The sequence below is a fragment of the Paralichthys olivaceus genome, chromosome 23 (genome assembly GCF_024713975.1).
Source record: "Paralichthys olivaceus isolate ysfri-2021 chromosome 23, ASM2471397v2, whole genome shotgun sequence".
Lineage (NCBI taxonomy): Eukaryota > Metazoa > Chordata > Actinopteri > Pleuronectiformes > Paralichthyidae > Paralichthys > Paralichthys olivaceus.
Genome location: NC_091115.1, coordinates 4,857,501 through 4,874,746, shown reverse-complemented (window position 1 = coordinate 4,874,746; position 17,246 = coordinate 4,857,501). Strand labels below are relative to the sequence as shown.

The 17,246-nt window shown below is 41.3% G+C and overlaps 2 protein-coding genes across 7 annotated transcripts in view; both read right to left on the bottom strand.

Annotated features, from left to right (window-relative positions):
* Positions 1-165: 165 nt before the first annotated feature.
* arfgap3 (ADP-ribosylation factor GTPase activating protein 3) lies at positions 166-8,338 on the bottom strand. 3 transcript variants are annotated; one of them, XM_020092429.2, is made up of 16 exons: positions 7,695-8,338; positions 6,329-6,447; positions 6,023-6,095; positions 5,770-5,901; positions 5,579-5,659; positions 5,381-5,474; positions 5,232-5,291; positions 5,088-5,134; positions 4,839-4,990; positions 4,540-4,671; positions 4,295-4,420; positions 4,054-4,206; positions 3,750-3,876; positions 3,254-3,341; positions 2,981-3,105; positions 166-2,898 (listed from the first exon to the last, which is right to left on the bottom strand). In XM_020092429.2, exons 1-16 carry the CDS (start codon positions 7,761-7,763, stop codon positions 2,881-2,883), a joined length of 1,596 nt encoding a protein of 531 aa, XP_019947988.2. In that variant the 5' UTR covers positions 7,764-8,338; the 3' UTR covers positions 166-2,880. The 3 variants fall into 3 exon arrangements, with proteins under 3 accessions (XP_019947988.2, XP_019947987.2, XP_069376268.1); XM_020092428.2 differs by lacking the exon at positions 166-2,898 and having other exon boundaries at positions 2,957-3,105; XM_069520167.1 differs by lacking the exon at positions 166-2,898 and having other exon boundaries at positions 2,957-3,105; positions 6,545-7,821.
* Positions 8,338-17,246, bottom strand: part of pacsin2 (protein kinase C and casein kinase substrate in neurons 2) — an 18,437-nt gene continuing 9,528 nt past the window's right edge. Inside the window, exons 5-12 of one of the 4 annotated variants that reach the window (XM_020092354.2) lie at positions 17,048-17,203; positions 16,787-16,962; positions 16,568-16,688; positions 15,444-15,491; positions 14,260-14,390; positions 11,460-11,600; positions 10,225-10,406; positions 8,338-10,125 (exon numbers count right to left, since the gene is read on the bottom strand). In XM_020092354.2, the coding sequence (XP_019947913.1) occupies positions 10,013-10,125; positions 10,225-10,406; positions 11,460-11,600; positions 14,260-14,390; positions 15,444-15,491; positions 16,568-16,688; positions 16,787-16,962; positions 17,048-17,203 (1,068 nt within the window). In that variant the 3' untranslated portion in view covers positions 8,338-10,012. The remainder of the gene's footprint in view (positions 10,126-10,224; positions 10,407-11,459; positions 11,601-14,259; positions 14,391-15,443; positions 15,492-16,567; positions 16,689-16,786; positions 16,963-17,047; positions 17,204-17,246) is intronic. The other 3 variants (XM_020092355.2, XM_020092356.2, XM_020092357.2) reach the window with 3 other exon arrangements.

Here is a 17,246-nt window from a genome sequence, read left to right as displayed (position 1 = left end):
ACACATTCTTTAATTAATCAGGAAATGTTTAAATGTCATAATTCACTTCAAACACATTTGAATTTTACAACCTATGAACTTGTGTGATTTTAAAAACCACACAGAAAGTCACATCAGTTACACAGGACACAGAGACAAACACATTTAAATCATAAATCAGAGGAGTTCAGACGCCAGCTGTTTATTTGGCATGTTTCCAAAAACGTTACTTACATTTTAAATGTCAAAAATTGTCAAAATCTGATTATCAATATCCTATATTCTATAAATGCTCATTCAAAGCCATATACAACATAGTAGTCCTACGTTACAGTTAATATAGAGCGATTCTTTTTCCCCCATTAATGTTTAAATGAACGGGCTGCAACCGCCGAACACCATCGAGTACTCAGGATGTGTCCGGGTGATAAAATAACTACGAGGGGGCAAACATGCACAAGCTGCTACTCTTTTATGTAACATTTAACAATATTCCACAGCAGAAGACACAAACTTACAAACAAAAGCAAAACTCAAGTTCAGCACGGACGCAGCATCAACTTATAGAGGCAAAGGTTCGGTACATTCAAGCAAAAGCTGCCTCGTGCAATATTTTACCAAATTATGTGCAAAAAAAAAAAGGTCGAGAGGACTTCATGCTCTTGCAAATTTAAGCCGTTATGCTTCAGAGATCTTTGGTCTAAGGCATACAGTGATGGAGTAAACAAATATTTGGTCATTGAAGGACGTGAAACTCTTTTAGTGCTTCATAGTGTTTCATTATTATTTTACTCCTGAGAAGCATGAACAGTACAGTGAAGTAATCAGTAATAATGCATCCTGTTCCCAGTGTGGGCGTCAGAAACACTAGAGCTTTAACTCGTGAGTAGACTTCAGGTAAAAGCTGTATTTTTTTAAATACCACACTTTAAACAGACTTCAATCTGCTTCTCTATTGCTTTTAAATATCAAATCCATAATCAAACTTTAAGAATCACTTCTCAAACTATAAGTGCTTCATCACTGCCTCGGTTATTTTTCATGTATCAAAATATATCACTTGGACCTTGGCTTGTTGCAGCAACAACATAATTTAACTTTGAAGGCTTTAAAGGTACGGTTTACATTCATGTTTTTAAGTGGACATGTGTATCTTTATATTAGGGGCTGAAAGCTACAAACATGTCAAACAGCATCAGGACATTTTACCCTTCAAGAATCTGTGTGCCACTAAATAATCTGCCCAGAGGGGAAAACAGGAATCCACCGCAGACGACCAAAACACAATTTTCAAACCAAACATCATCAAGACCCTCCACATCGAAAATAAATCTCTATATATACATATACGTGTCACCATGGTGACCATATTCGAGATTGCAAAATATGAATTAAGATTAATAAAGAAATAACTTTAATAAGTAGTATTTTAAAAGGAGAAATATTCTGCTCTTGTAAATGTATAAATGCTCTAATGTTCAGAAGACAAATCACTTCCCTCAAACTTTCCACTGCTGCAGCTCTTTTTTCAGCCTCTGTCTGAAACACTTGGTTTTATCTCCTGTCTCTTTAACGCCCCTCCTCCTGATGAAGCTCAGTTTGCTCTGATTGGCCAACTCTGTTGTGATTGGTGAACCGCTTCCAGCCAACGGCATGAGCTTGTAACTGGGGGAAAGCATCAGGCTTGAGTTGGGTTTGGCCACAAAAAACAGAACGCTTGTTGTATTCAGGTCGATTTGCAAATTTTCAGTCGTGTTCTGACAGAAAACTGCAGCCCCGAGCCGGACGCTCATTTCAGACAAACTACTGACGAGTCGTTTCAGGAGCGTCAGTGTTTTCTCGGGGGAGATGAGCTCCCTTTACCGCTGACACGTGGTGAGAAAACATAAGCAGAATATCTCTCCTTTAATGGAAATATTTGACATTTTGGGATAAAGTCTTTGTTGTTTTCTCGGTGAGAGAAAGACGATTAGCTAACTTTGCCTACTAACAAGAAAATGCATATCTACAAAAGTGGCATCAAACTCTAGGCAAAAACAAATATGTGCACTTCCCAAAACATCAGCTTTTCCTTTAAACGTTTTTAGCTGCTTATCCTCAATGCCATCTTGTCCTTTTTATACTACGGATGCACGACCTACACAAAAAAAAAGAAGAGAAAAACGTGGCTACTTGCAGGAAAATGAATCTTATCTGCTAATTAGATCAATACCAATTTCCATAACTGATATCGTCCTCAATTAAGAAACATATATCTGGTCCCCACAAGGCCTCATTATCAGCTTTTGGTTGTGCCTGTGGAAGAGCAAACGTAAGTACACTTCGGGGACGGAAAAGGACACTTTCAAACTGGGAATGTGCAAGATTTCACAAATTAAAGTACAAGAGCACACTGCATAGTGCGTGTGATGAGTGAAAGTGCATTAATCAATTAAGTCTTTCCAACTGAATTGTCTCTGCTGTTTAGGTTTTGACCTCATCAACTATAGAAATCCAAAAGTAAACCCTTCTTTCATAACACCAGAAATCTCCCAACTGCTACATAAAGTATTTTTAAGTATGTAAACCCCCAAAACCACAAATCAAAACAAGTAATATGATGCAAACGAAATATTCCTCATGGTTTCACTTGACTCAGAAATCTCACTTCAAGATGTCTGCAGATGAGCAAATATTGTGCTTCAGTCATCTGATTCTAACACCAGCTCTATCACATTATCTGAGAAGGAAAAACAGATGTAAATGTATACGGGGTCATTTTAGGGCCAGATTTTGATGCATCAAAGTAGAGATTTGCTCGAAGAGCTGATCTTTATCCGTCTCTCACCGGGTAAATCATCATACTCCTGTTGTGTCGACGCCGACTACACCTGCTGCATGCAAGAGGAGACACATCCTGACTCAGGAACTGTAGTGATCCTAGGAAAAAGGAAATAATATATATTAGAAATGAAATCTATTCATTGCATGGTTGGATTCAAGTGCCGTATTTCTGACTGACCTGGATTGAGTTGACTACGCCGCTGGCCATGACCGAGAGTTTTCCTGCGACTGAGCGCACTCCCAGTCTGAGCTGCGACATGTCCGGAGCGTTGGGCAGCACGTTGGTCAGACTGTATGAACTCGCTGTGTGCACAGGAAAACACAGACTCATATTAATCCATGCTGTCTTTAGTCATGAGGTCATCATACACACATGCTTTTATTCTTGGATAACACGTTTGAATAGTGAGTGAATCATGTGCAGAGATGTTGAAGCGATGATGTGCGTTACCAGTCTGTTTCTTTGGCTCATCAAAGAGGTCTGCTGAACTTATAGACGCACTCCCAGCTAATCTTTCCAGTCGGGTTTTGGCCTCATACTGAAGAAACAGAAACACAGACAAAGTTTGAAATGTTTCCAGCAGTGATTTTTCTGAAACACATATTGATAATAACAACGTCACAGGTTCAGTTGGTTCCGTGGAACCAAGGAACCTAAGTGTTGGTCTTTATGTCTAATACCGGAGTGGATGTGAAATATGCCGGTTCTGATCAAGGGGTACGTCATAGTCACAGCAAAAGAAAAGGTTTGATTTCCAGAGATCAGTCTCAGACTGGGTCCAACATTTTGGACACTTTAATATTAAGAACCGTAAAAGGTCTACAGCTCTTTTCAAAGGTTTACTACTCTTCTAAATAAATATTCTCACTAGTTCAATCCATGATTAGACATGTAGCTGTACGTATATAATATTCAATATATTCCATTTATAACATATAAAGTGTACCTCAGAGTCGTTTTGTTTTCCAAAGTACATGTCAGAGGAGATTGCTTTGACATCTCCAAACTTTTTACGAGCTTCTCCCATGTCCGACACTGGCAATGGTTCTGGTTTCCTCCTGGCTGCGTGTCGGCTAAATTGAAGAAATTAAAAATGTATAATCCAATCAATTAGAGCATCAACCATTATTGTGATATTCTAAAACAATCACTGAGATCACAAAAAAGGTTACTCATCACACACACACTCACAGACACACAAACAGGGTGAAAACAACAATGAGCACAAGTCATGGTTCACTGTCTCCTACCTGTCGTCAAGTGAAGTTATGGTGGAGGACAAGTAGAAGTCTGGCTCTGGTTTCTTGGTCACCTTCATCCAGCCTCCTTCCTCGACACAATCATCCCACTTTGAAGTGAAATTATCAGAAGGTTCTGTTTGATCCTCAAACCGGGACACAGACCTGAAGAAAGAGCAAGTTCACGTCAATTTCTGGTAAAAACATTCAAATTAAATCACTAAAAGCTGGAGATGGTCGTCGTTCATCTGACATGGAGGTGAAGGACCCTTCATCATCCTCTTGCTCAATGAGCCGCCGACCTCTGGTGGTCCTTGAGCCCAGTGTGTTCTCCTGCTCGATGATGTGCATGTCCGAGGTCACAGAATGTGAAACTCCACTACAGAGACGAGCGGAGACACAGTGGCCATGTGAGAAAATGACAAAAGAATTCTTTAACCAGGTACAGGATCGTGAGTGTTTTTCTCTTCATCATCTTCATCATCATCATTAACGAACCTCCTCATGCCTAAGCCCATGCCCAGTCTCTCAGCTTGCTCCTTCTTCTTCCCCTCTAATCCCTTCAGCTTCTGGTCCTCCATTTTCCTCTGCTGCTCAAAATCTTTATAGGCCAGTCGCAGCGATGGAGTGCTGAGAGGAGGAGGACAAGTTTAAAAATGAGGAGAAACAGAAACAGGTGATTTAAAATTAGAAGCTCACCTCTGACATTCTCATGGAAGCTGCAGAAAGATTTGCTTCATTAGATAAATAGATAATCACAAAAAAAATGACACATCAAAATAAAAACGTTTACGTACATCGATTGCTCAGGTTGAATATTCTTCTTCGAGCTCACAGCGCTGTCTTCTTTCTCTCTCATCTTATCGGCAGCTTGAGCTTTCTTCTCCAGCTCTGAGAAACTCAGGTTGCTGACCTTGTGAGCGCCCAGACCGCCCTTCTTAGAGGCCAACTTCAAGCAAACACGTTAAAAAATAGATTTTAAATACACATTGTCAAATAAGCAGTAATACAATGAGTCTACTTACAAAATACTGCGGTGTACATACCGTTTTCTTGGCAGCGGAGGGCTTCTTCTTAAAAAGAGAGGACGGCTCTGGAAAGATTGAAGGACGGCTTAGTTACATCTCATGCAGTTTAGTCATAATACAAATACAAAAACAAGATCCTGAAGCCAAAACTTGATGACAAACCTGGATTTGCTTTTGGAGAAACACTCAGAGATTCCACGCTTGGACCCTCCTCTGTATTACCTGAAAATAAGATGTGTTGGGATAAATACAACTGTTGTGCTTTTGTGATGTTTCAACGTGTTACACAGTTGAGAAGAAACAGTGAATACCATTTTTCTCTTCATCTTTTTCCAGGGTTACACTGTTCTCCGATGTGGAGGAGCTCAGATTCATTTTGGCCGTATTCAAGTTTTCCGGAACATCCTGGGAATTGAACAGACGCACTTGATGAAATGACCAAATCTGTCCAACGAACAAATACATGTGGATACAATCACACCTAGGCAAGTCCAAGTGCACCCCTTTACCAGTGAATGCAGACTGAAGAAATCCACCTGCTTGTCCTCTGGTGACGTCGGAGAGAGAGGAGCCTGACTATCAAGCCACAGCTGTGGAGAGGAAGAAAAAACTGTGAGTGTGTGATAAGCAAATGAAATGTTTTACCAGGTGTGGACTCAGCTCAAGTCTTCTCTCACTCATTCATTTATCCTTATTTTACCTCAGTGCCGTGGCGTCTGGTGGCTTGTGTGGCTAAATTCTTTATCTTCTCTCTGTACAGCTGAGCAGCTCGGCTGTTGTACTTGGCGTTGGCAGCGCTGGTTGTGCACCCATGTTGACTGAAATAAGAAATCTGCCATAGGAAGGTCAAAGCAAACAGGGGAGTGAGCAAACAGGAGTCACAACATCGAATCATGTGAGTGTCACATAATGCCGGAATTACAGCCTGCTGATATTTGCCCTTGAGTACCCACCGCACTGGCATTTCCTCCCACTTGCATACATCTCAGCTGGTACCAAGACCAATTGAAGTCCAGCTCCGTAGATCTGTGAAATACAGTAAGGGTAGGGGTTCAAGAACATGCGATAGCACAGGGACAAGCTACAACTCTAACTAACCCACGTTCTGCTCGTGTTAAGAGATCCGCACGATTGTTTTATCCAATTTAGACACATTCAAATGTCAGACAAACATTTTCTTTTGAGAATTTACTCCTGTTGAAATCTGTGTTGTTGAATTTTGTTCCGAAAAAAAGCTTCATGAAAAAGTCCTGACTTACCTGATAAAGCTCAGGTGCACCCCCAGAGACCTGTGGGTCCCTGAGCAGTCTATGCACAGGAACACACCGTAGGTGATGCTGGCCCAGCTGGGGTTTTTAGCTGCACAGTCGAAGCAAACCTGTTTGAAGAGATGAAGAAAGATACAAGAAGCTTCAGCTCAACACTTAAAGGGATAGTTCACCCAAAATTGAGAATTCACTCATTATACTACTCACCACTATTCTACATCGTGTAGAATCATTACAATGAAAGTGAGTTCACTTCACAGCCCAGTTAACAAACAGCTGTTTAACCAGCTGCTAATTTCCCTCCTGACAGTCTATTGGTTTAAAACTCAGTGAATTCAGGAGTGAAATATGTAAATGTCGACCCCTCGGTTTTTAAAGGTGCAGTTCACCCAAACAAATGAGAATTCACTCACCACAACACATTTCTGGAGCTTCATGTGGAAACAGGGTCGCAGCCGAATCAAACACACCTGAAGTCAATGGTGACCAATTCTTCAAACATGTAGAAACAACAGAAAATGCCTCCACGCTGCTCCTGTGGTGTCGTCCCAGTGTCCGGAAGCCCAGTAATTAATGTACGACTCGAAATTTAGGCTAAACAAAGTGTAAATGTCGCAGTTATGAGTTGATTTTGAACGTCGGGGCTTCTGGATACTTGGACGACACCACAGGAGCAGCGTGGAGGCATTTCCTGATTGTTGTTTTTACATGTTTGAAGAATCAATCACCATTTACTTCAACTGTTTGGCTGCAACTCTGTGAACTACTCCTGAAACTCCAGAAGTGTTTTGTGGACTCAAACACTTCAGCCTCTCTTCCATGGGCACAGTGGTGATGATGAATTCTCCTTTGTTCCGGTGATCTGTCTTCTTTTTAAAAACAGAGGGGTTGACATTTTGAAGCCTCACCTTTGATTTCACTGATAAACCAATGCACTGTGTCGGGGGTGGAATTAGCATCTGGATCAAACAGCTGTTCGTTAACTGGGACTGCGAAGTGAACTCGCGCTCTTTGTCATGATCCTACACGATGGCGTCAACGGTGATAAAAACATCTTCACAGAGGAAGTGACGAGGGAGCTGTTCGCAAACATAACGATGTCAACTGTCAAACTGAAGCTAGTTAGCTCGGCAGGTAGCCACCAAGCTAACGCTACGTCCCGGGCGACAGTTCTCTCGCAGTTTCTCTCGGTGACTCTCGAGGAAACGTTACCGGAGGTTTGAGTTCAACCCAAACCAACTTCTCTCACAACACGACGTTAGCCGGGTGAGAAGCGGGGTCGTGGAGGTTCCACCCCGGTGCTCGTCTCAGTGCGACGTGTCAGCGCCTCGAACTTCCTCGTTGAGAGAGAACTCACCTTGTTGGGGGGGACGGAGCGGAGCCGCTTGAAAATGGCGGAGATGTCCTGTTTAGCGGGTTCGGACATTGTTGTTGTTGTTGTTGTTGTTGTTGTTGTCGTCTGTCGCTTCTTCACCCGCTGAACACACGAGTGACGTTTACATGTGGAGAGCGACACGGTTAAAAAGTCAGTGCGACACGTCGGTGCTGAAACATCACGTCCCGCCGCTGATTGGACGAGAACGCCCCGTGGTTGTGTTGTTGTCGCCGGGGCTTCTGGGTAACGTAGTTCTCCTCGACGTCTGCAGCGCAGCTGACTAAACAATTCTGAAATAAGTATTTTAGAAGTATTGTTATTTACTTTTTTTTAGTTTTAACGCATTTATCAGCATTTAATATGACTCCATGTTTGTTTAGAACCAAAGATAAAAAACATACAAAACAATTTAAGTGTTCTAAGCATGAGAATAGTGTTGATTGTTATTTTACTCCATACTTTACTGAAGAGCTGTTTTTTTATTTGTACATCGATGTAATGTAAAGCACAATTAAATATATGCTTATACCTCAGCTACTGACTCATAGATCTGCTTTTTCATGATTGGGAGAATCACAACACACATAAAAAGACTCCCGCAATAAACCCCAGCACTCAGGACACATTTAAGTATTTTAAGTCATTTATTATGTTGTGAGACAACATTGACAAACCTTACTGTGCAAGTACAGCTGTTGCTGCGTGTTGACGACAACATGCCCTGATAATGTGGAAAACGTCTCCTTTCTCTCTATTATTAAAGACAAAAAAATAATCATCTTCCTCTTGTGCTGCAGTTGAGGGCATCAAATAGCATATTTCAGTGATTTCATCAAAACATTAGGCAGTTAATGAATTTAGAGCTTGCACAAGAGAAACGCCTGCAGCTCAGCTCTACAAAAAAACTCAAGCAGACAGAATTACTTAAACCAAACATGTATTAAGGTTATGAAATCAGGTACGTCCATTCATGTCATAGCTCCTCGGAGAAAATCAACCATTATTCACAAAGTATTTGTCGATTTACTCCGTGAATATAACCCTCTACGAAGGGGTGAAAAACAGAGTCATATTTACAAACAAAACAAAATGGCAGATTCAATTAACGTACAAACTGATTCTCAGTCACAGCATTCTAACAAGAGTAGAACAAAAGCACTTGTGGCATCATAAATTAACAATCATCAATTTCCAACTACATATCATCTGATGCTGACTTTAGGTTTGTTTAATCCAGGCTATTTACATGCACATATGGAAACCACCCTCGGCTGTGGCTTTGTTGTTATAACTTGTAATATATTGTCAAACAAAGAACATTAAAACACTCTCCCATAACTGTGTATTTGACAAGTGAGAGAACTTAAACATGGCAGATTCAAGTGAGAAAATCTTTCAGTGTCGAGTGGAAATAAAAACGTATGGTATTACAGTCTGCGACAGAGAGGAGATATTTGGGTGGATAGTTGTTCAAGGTGTGAGTGATTGCGAAAACCCAGCATCAGCAATAGTGAACGATGAACAGGTGAAGAAATACAATCAGTGAATATACATTCAATCGCAGTGACTTGAGGAAAACCTGCCCACTGTGAGCTAAATGAGGACTGTGTGAGGGTAATGTTGTTGTCATTCCTTATAAAAAAACAACCCCGACATTTTAACGGAAAACCCTGAAAGGAACGACAGAATGAAGTGAAATCTGACTCAATACTCTCGATATAAGGGCCTATTTTGTCCAAAAGTTTCTTGAAATATTTATTTGTGAATCTTATTCACAGACATGGTTAATCAGAGTTATAAAAAGGGTCGTCTCCCTTAATGAATCCACAGTGGCTTGCATATTAAGGCTGCATGGTTAACATCACAAGACGATTTGTCGGAGTCATCCCAGTGTTTCATTAAAACAATATATAAATTCACACAAAGTTCTTTGAGTTTTATCTAACATATATATATATATACTTGAATATCTATTATTTTTGTAACAGCATAAATGGGATTTTAAGTAACATATTTTTACGCTGACTGCTTTTTTTTTCTTCCTCGCCTGGAATCATCTGGAAACTGGAGGTTAATCTCCACCTTAGCACTTTACTACAACGGGTCAAAGCAAAAAAAAAAGTCAAGTGGTCCTGTTATAATCTGCATCCTCTCCTCTCCGTACTTCTCCCGCTTCGGTCCAGTCTCCATCAACAGGGAGAGAAGGGTTGAAAATGAGGCAGAGCCTTTTCCTTTTCCAGCCGCACTGTCATTTCTTAACAAACCACTTTCTTCACATTTGTTTCATCTGTGACAATCCACTACTGGATGGCCTCCACATAGTTAGCAGGATATAGGCCCGTTTTTCCATCCTTGAGCTGGCCTTTGCACCAACCCTGATCGTCTTCATCGCCAATTTTGGTTAATTCATCCCCTGGAAATGCAGAAAGACACAGATCAATACTTGTATTTAAAAAGGTTTTTGTAGTCTCTGGTTTCTTTCAGAATCTTTCACTCCATCTCGGCTCCATACCTGCTTGGAAGCTCAGCTCGTCCTGCTCCTGCCCTTCATAGTCGTAGAGGGCTCTGACAGGCACAGATACAACCGCAGAAGCGGGTTCTTCCTCGAATGGGTTCCCTTCACCATTGGCGGAGAATGGGTTACTTCCTGTGTCCTCATCTGACCAGTCTGGAGTCTTCTCCATACTGCTCACACTGGACAAAAGACAAGACAGACACTTAGAAACTCCTTTAAATGTCAGGGCCTCATAGATGGACAGGACAACCCAGCATGCCAGGCGTAAGCAGGAGCAAAAGTTCAATGTTAGAAAAGCAAGAAAAATAAACAAGTAAAGTCATGTTAAAACACAGAAATGAGTTTCTCGGAATCCACGGAGATCTTTGTGATTCATCCTGAAAACAAACTCGAGTGGGAAACATGCTTTTGTATGACATCAGTGCTACAAGGCAAGCTTTGTGTTTGTCAGGCAACATGATTCAAAAGTTACCACTTCAAAATCAAAAGCTAAAAGTGAAAGTGCACACAATGCTACGGTAAAGGCGATGCAACAAAACCAACATGACAACACATCAGAAGACACATGAAAAGTACAGTAACAAGCAACAACGCAAATCATAGTGGAGAATGCATGATTGGAGTTTGACCTGAATGGCCAGTAGGGGGAGCCACTTGAACACCAAAAAGAGATTTTGGCTTTGACAGACACAGTAGTTGTAGAACAGTAAATACACACCAGCATACACACAAATGATTTACAGTCAGACCTGGTCACAGCTGCAACATGTACTGTTCACCCTTTACAATTTAATATAAAGAGGCTGAATGATATTTTAACAGGTTGAAGCTTTTATATATTTGTTTGTGTCTTTTTTTTATGTTATACTGTGTTTTAATTATCTAGCAACAATGAGAAAACATTAACACCCAGTATAAAGTGTATATGAGTGCATATTCAGATCTGACTGTAAGGCAGAAACACACACACACACACACGCTATGTTCCTCAAAATATGGCACTGTTAAAGGTGAAGGACAGACACACACTGACTTTGTGTGCAGTGTCATTCCAGTGACCATGCAAAGCAACACAACAACCTGCCACCTGGAGGAGAAAAAGGGGACACAAGAAAGAAGGGAACAAAGTAAAGGAGCCGAGGAGTGGACGGCAAACCACTGAGCAGAAACAGAGAAAAGAGGAGGTGAGAAGTTTGTGGGTTGGCTGAGTGTTTGCCCCCTTGTTCACCAACATTTTTATTTCCTCTTTATCCACACTGATGTGGTTGATTGTGGTCTGCTGCTCCACAGCAATTTCCTCTTCTTCCTCCTCCTCCTCCTCTTCCTCGAAGGGGTTCGAACCCACTGGTGCTGTTTTAGTGGGCACAGTCAGGCTGACGACATGGAACACAGTGAGAGATGGGTTGTTGACATGAACTCACATGTATAGGAGAAAGCGGACAAAGATGGTGCCAAAGACGCATCTTCTACTGCAGCTGCTCAGTTTGATATTCTGATTTAAGACCTTAAATAAAACCACTCCCCCAACTGGTGGTCCAGTCGTATCCGTCTGCTTATCTGCTCTAATGCTGCTGCAAACATTGGCATATGCATTTGCTAAGATTAAGTTAATTATGAGGTGCAGAGGCTCTGGGCTTTAGCATAACAAAGCAATTGTCACCACAGGTTTGGGGAAGTGAGAATTAATGAGAAGTTAATTATGGAGACAGATGAGCCAGTTATCATTGTACTTCCATGTTATGATACACAACAAGGTATTACCATCAAAGAATAAAACAACTGCTTTAAACTAAACACACGGAGAAGAGACACCGTGGTGACAATTTGCTCTGTTATGCTAAAGCCTAGAGTCCCTGCACCTCATAATTAAGATAACCTTAGCAAAACATTAATAAGACACTTCCTGAGTGACATCAAACACTGTCAGCTCTGAGTTGTGCATTTGCAAAATCTCTCTGAAAAAGTCACACGAGTGAACTTTGTTTCCTTCCATTGAGACTTTACACGACAAGGGACGAAACTTTGGTTCAGTCGACATCATCACAGGAAACACAGGGTTTCTATTCTCTGTTTACAGAAATATGAGACAGTTAACAGAAGAACACATCAGTTGGCCCTCGAGAGTGTGAAACAGAGAAATGTGAACGCCTTTGTTTGTACAGTCATGCCATGCATGACTCCTCAGGCTCAACTCGGAGGAGTTGTAACAGCAAACAGCTCGAGTAAGACTCCGGCACAAAGTAACTTTAAATGGATTTAGTCAACAAACACTTGATCTTGGAACTAAAACTGAAGTATTTTGTCTTATCTATGTCCATTATTGAGTATTTATTTTAAAATATTTCTTATCACAGAAATGAATGTCCTCGGCATCAGGACTTATTAACCCCCATATGGGCGCTCTTAGATCTGTGACTGGAGCTCTGCTGGCCACCGAGGAGTTTTATACACCTAGCCATCATGAACATATGGAGAATCTTCACATATATTCTTCTCTCAAATCTTAAACACGCCCACAGTTGTTGTTGCAGAGGAAGTGAGGGACCACCTCACGTCTTTCATGTGACCTCAGGGTAAGGCAAATGTAAAGAAAATGGAGAGTGACAAGGAGTGACAAATAACCGTAATTAACAAAACAGAGTGGGATGAGAAAATGTGTTTGTTATACTCCAAACACCCCAAAACTAAATCCCTTGTATGTTGAAAACCTTCAATAAATCTAAATCCAAATTGTTTCACATTTTCTCTTTCCACCACTATGCACATGCACACGCTGATCATGCCAAAAGATGGAGGAAGCGATGTGCTGTGTAAATGCTGGTTGAGGGAGCAGCAGAGCATTCAGCCTTTTCAAGTTCAGAGGTCAAATGCTTTCCATGCCTTACATTCCCTGTGTTGACTCCTCCACATACTCCTCGCTCATGATTACTGCACACACACCACTTGTGCTGATGTGTGGATAAGCCGAGAGCAGGTGTTTGTACATTAATTCATAAAGGAAACCTCATTATGGAGCCACCGAGGAATGTGAGGCATTAAGACACAGGCCAGGGAGGTCACAGCAAACCGCACTTAATCCCGGAAAAATATAACACACAAACACAGGAGCTCAAATATTTCCAAATACATCTCTGTGCAATTTCTGTGTGATGTTTTTAGTGTGATGATTGCTGCATGACATTTTTGTTTTACGTTCATCTACTGTTTGTTGCCGTTTCCATGCACCACTGTTGCCACAACACCAAACACACACATTTCTATGGAGGAGCAAAATAACTTCTTTATCTTATCTCATTTCAGAAACATTACATCATAATATGAAGAGCTGCCAGATGAACATCAAGAGGTTCTAAAGCTTGTAGAGACATTTAATCACTTTATATGTAATTAAATCATAATAAGATTAAATCAATGATCACAAGTCCTGCATTCAAAATCAATATTGAAGGATAAAAAGGATTTTGTTGGCGTAAATCTCAAATAAAGTCAATTATACATGGCCTCTCTTTGCTTTGATGGACTAAAAAACAAATGACGTGCCATATCTTGCCATTTGTCTAAAAATCTAAATCAAATATTAAAATTTTGCTTCATTCTTTATGTGAACCAGAAACGTCCGAAGAGAAGTGCAAGTGTTTCTGACTTCAACTACACTAACCCTGCCTTCTCTGAATTTTCCAGTACCAATATAAATATACTCTGACGGTCCCGGTGTGTATGAGTAACATTTCCACATTACTTTTGGCTCGCTTTCAGCTATGGACCAGCAGACTCCCCGTCTCTCGGGGATGACTTCTTTCCCAGCAAACTGTAACTACATGTTTTCTGTTGCTATGGAAACGTCCAATTTGACGTCAGTCCCGGAGCTTCCCTTCCCTTATGCAATGCTTTACAAGGATTCCTTAAGAACGGTGGATTAACTAAGATGTGGAGAGGTATTGATTGGAAAGTCAGAGAGGGTGCGTGTGGGTGCGTGTGCGTGTGCGTGTGTGCTCAGTTTCATGTGTGTTTGTTAAGTGTTTAGATATCTACCTGCTGCTGGTCTTGACAGGCTGAACAGGCTGGTCTGATCCAGTTTGACTGATGCCAGTCAGCGTGACGCCTTCCGATGGCTTCTTCTTTTCTCGCCTGCTGAGCGTTCGGTTCAGGTCAATGGACCAGTCCTGATAGACACACACAGATACACACATATTATTGTGAGACGTTCCACCTGTGACTGTGCCAACTAACTTTGACTTTGCTAGAGCGGTGGGAGAACATCTCAGGCACTGCAATATAAACACACACACACACACACTTTATCCCAAAATCCAACAATCTGTGAAACATTTCTCAGACTGTGGCACCAAATCTGGACTTTGAAACTGTACATGCACATGTGTGTTTATACAATACTGTGCAAACCTGATGAAATGAGAGATAAAAACATGTACAGAATCCATCACCTTCTGAAAGAAACACAGCACCCAGGGATCTCCCCTCCACCAGAGTCCAACCAGGGAGAGTGAGCAAAAAAAAAAAGTGTCTTTTGTGTATGAATTCAGTTGTAAATTGCTCAGAAGCATCATGTCTGGTTTCATCACTCTATTTTCATAATTCAGACAGCAGTTGTGAAGCCTCTCATAAATTCTATAATATATATTACAATAGTATGTGTGACCTCAAGCTTTCCAAAGGGCTCGTCTGACCGCTCTGATTTCTCAGGCCTCTCAAATTTTAAAGATCAAAGTTGTTCTGGTCTGGCCGATGACCTGAGACTCAGTGACGCTACTGAGCTGTTGTTCGACTGCACATGGAGAGCACTAATGATTGAGGAGGGTCACTGAGGGGTCAGAGCTCAAATGTTTAAAAGGAACAATAACAACGAGCTGTGAAAAAAAGTGGTATAGATTCTAGGAATTTTGACATCCAGGAAAAGCTACGTAAACATCCCTTCATTAACAGGAGAAGAGACTGGAGAGTTGATGCAGGTTATGTCAAACATTGTTTGTTCATTCGGAACTATGGCAGAGACAGTGGTGTCTGTGCACTAAGATTTTACTTTTCTATCGTATATAATTCTTTGGAACTTGAATTACAAAATACAAACACAACCACCTCAAACACACACAAATGGAAGCAGTAAGTGGTGAGTGTGTTAGTGCTATAAAAAAAAAAAACGATCTCCCCCCTCCCATGGCTGCTGTGACAGAACAGCCCTCCCATGCAGAACTCACTACAATGGACCTTCTCTTAAAGGAGCGAGGATGGGACCAGTCCAAATTCTGTCAGACATGGGGAAAGTGAAGCAGGTGTAGAACAGGGTTAATGCAAACGACAATGTCTAATCCCCAAACTGTAGAAGTACAAACTATAAGCTGCAAAAATGTTAGTTTGTGGATGTAGCAACTAAAACCCAACTGATTTATCGGTGATAGGAATCTTTCACACACATTATCTGCATTTATTTTTGCAGAAATATGCCGATGTGAAATCTGCATTAGCTCCCAAAAATCCATATTGGTCTGGCTCTAGGAGTATGAACCTAAATCAGCAAATTACTTCAGAAAATACTTCAGCTTCTCAAAACAGCTAAATGACAACAGCCAGTAGCTTGCAGTAGCAACTAACCTTGGATCATGCATGTTGTTTTTGACATTAGTTTCTTGTGCACATCTACACCACTGAGGCTTATGTATGAGTGTATTTTGACAGACAGAATATTTAATCCTCTTTATCAAAAAGTCTTCCAAAAACCAAGCAGTAATAATGATGGAAGTTGTAAACGGGGCCTCACTGGAACAGTTATACCTGCAAGAACACTCAGCAGCTTCATAAATTATAGCACAGAAAGCACATGCAGCTTGTTTTTGGCCTTTCCTTCCTTTTTTTCCATTTTTCACCTCCTGTTGAGAAGATGACATAACATCGCTCTCACTGCCGCCCCCCCGATTGCTAAGGAGAGATTTACTTCCACTTCTGCTGCCAAACAGCACACTTCAGCAACAAAACTGACACTAGGCTATAACTCCCGCTTGGGATAAATGCACATGGAAGCGCTCCACTTGAAGTTTTCTTCCCTCAAAACTTTTTCATGTGTCTTGTCCTTCTGACTGATGCTTCTCACAGTTGGAGCTTGCAGAGCACCAATGTTCCTTAAGAGGATATGGTAGGCATCTCCAGATAAATAAGGACTTCACTCTTAAGTACCCTAATAAATAATAAATAAAGACGATTACTATGTGTATTCATCTTTTGAGGGCAGCAGCAACAACAACTTACCTGATGTGTATCTGTTTACGTATTTATGACATGAAAATGATTTAGAGCCACATTCATTCTTCCCCTCTCATGAACGTACCTCAAACTGGGGCCAGTTCATTGGCATGCCAGGGCCGTGACTGGACCGGAACCATTTCAAGTCCTCTTCAGCGTCAGTGGCTGAGATTGTGTCTTCCATCGTGTTGTAGATTGTCTGGAATCTGGGGTAATGGCACAGAACAGGAAGTACATTATTTTCTGAGCGGTTAATTAAATCTTTGACAGACTCGGTTATTTGGGACAATGTCATGCGTCTGACCTGTGATTGGTTGAGAGGTCCAGGTGCTGTTTAACCTCCAGCAGCAACTCTCTGAAGAAGCTGATGCGTTTGTCTTCAAACTGCTGCCACTGCTCAAACACCTGCTCCATGTTCTCCATGTACTGAGGAGTCACCTTGTCCAGCTCTTCAAGGGATTTCTCATAGCGTTCTTTAGTCTGGACAACGAGATGACAATTCAAATAGGAATTTGTATTTGAAAGGAAAATGAACTACCGCGTCCCAATTTACTGAAAGTCTTACCTTCTGCACCTCCTGCTGACACTTCTCCACCTTCTCCTGGAGCTTCTTCTGGGCTTCAGGGTTGTTGTTGCTCTCTAGTTTGCTGTTGGTCTCCCTGCTGGCTGCCAGCTTCTCCTCTTTGCAGGCAGAATGATACGATTTCTTCATCGTCTCCACCTGTGGATTCCAATTAATATCATTTATATCAACACAAATGATG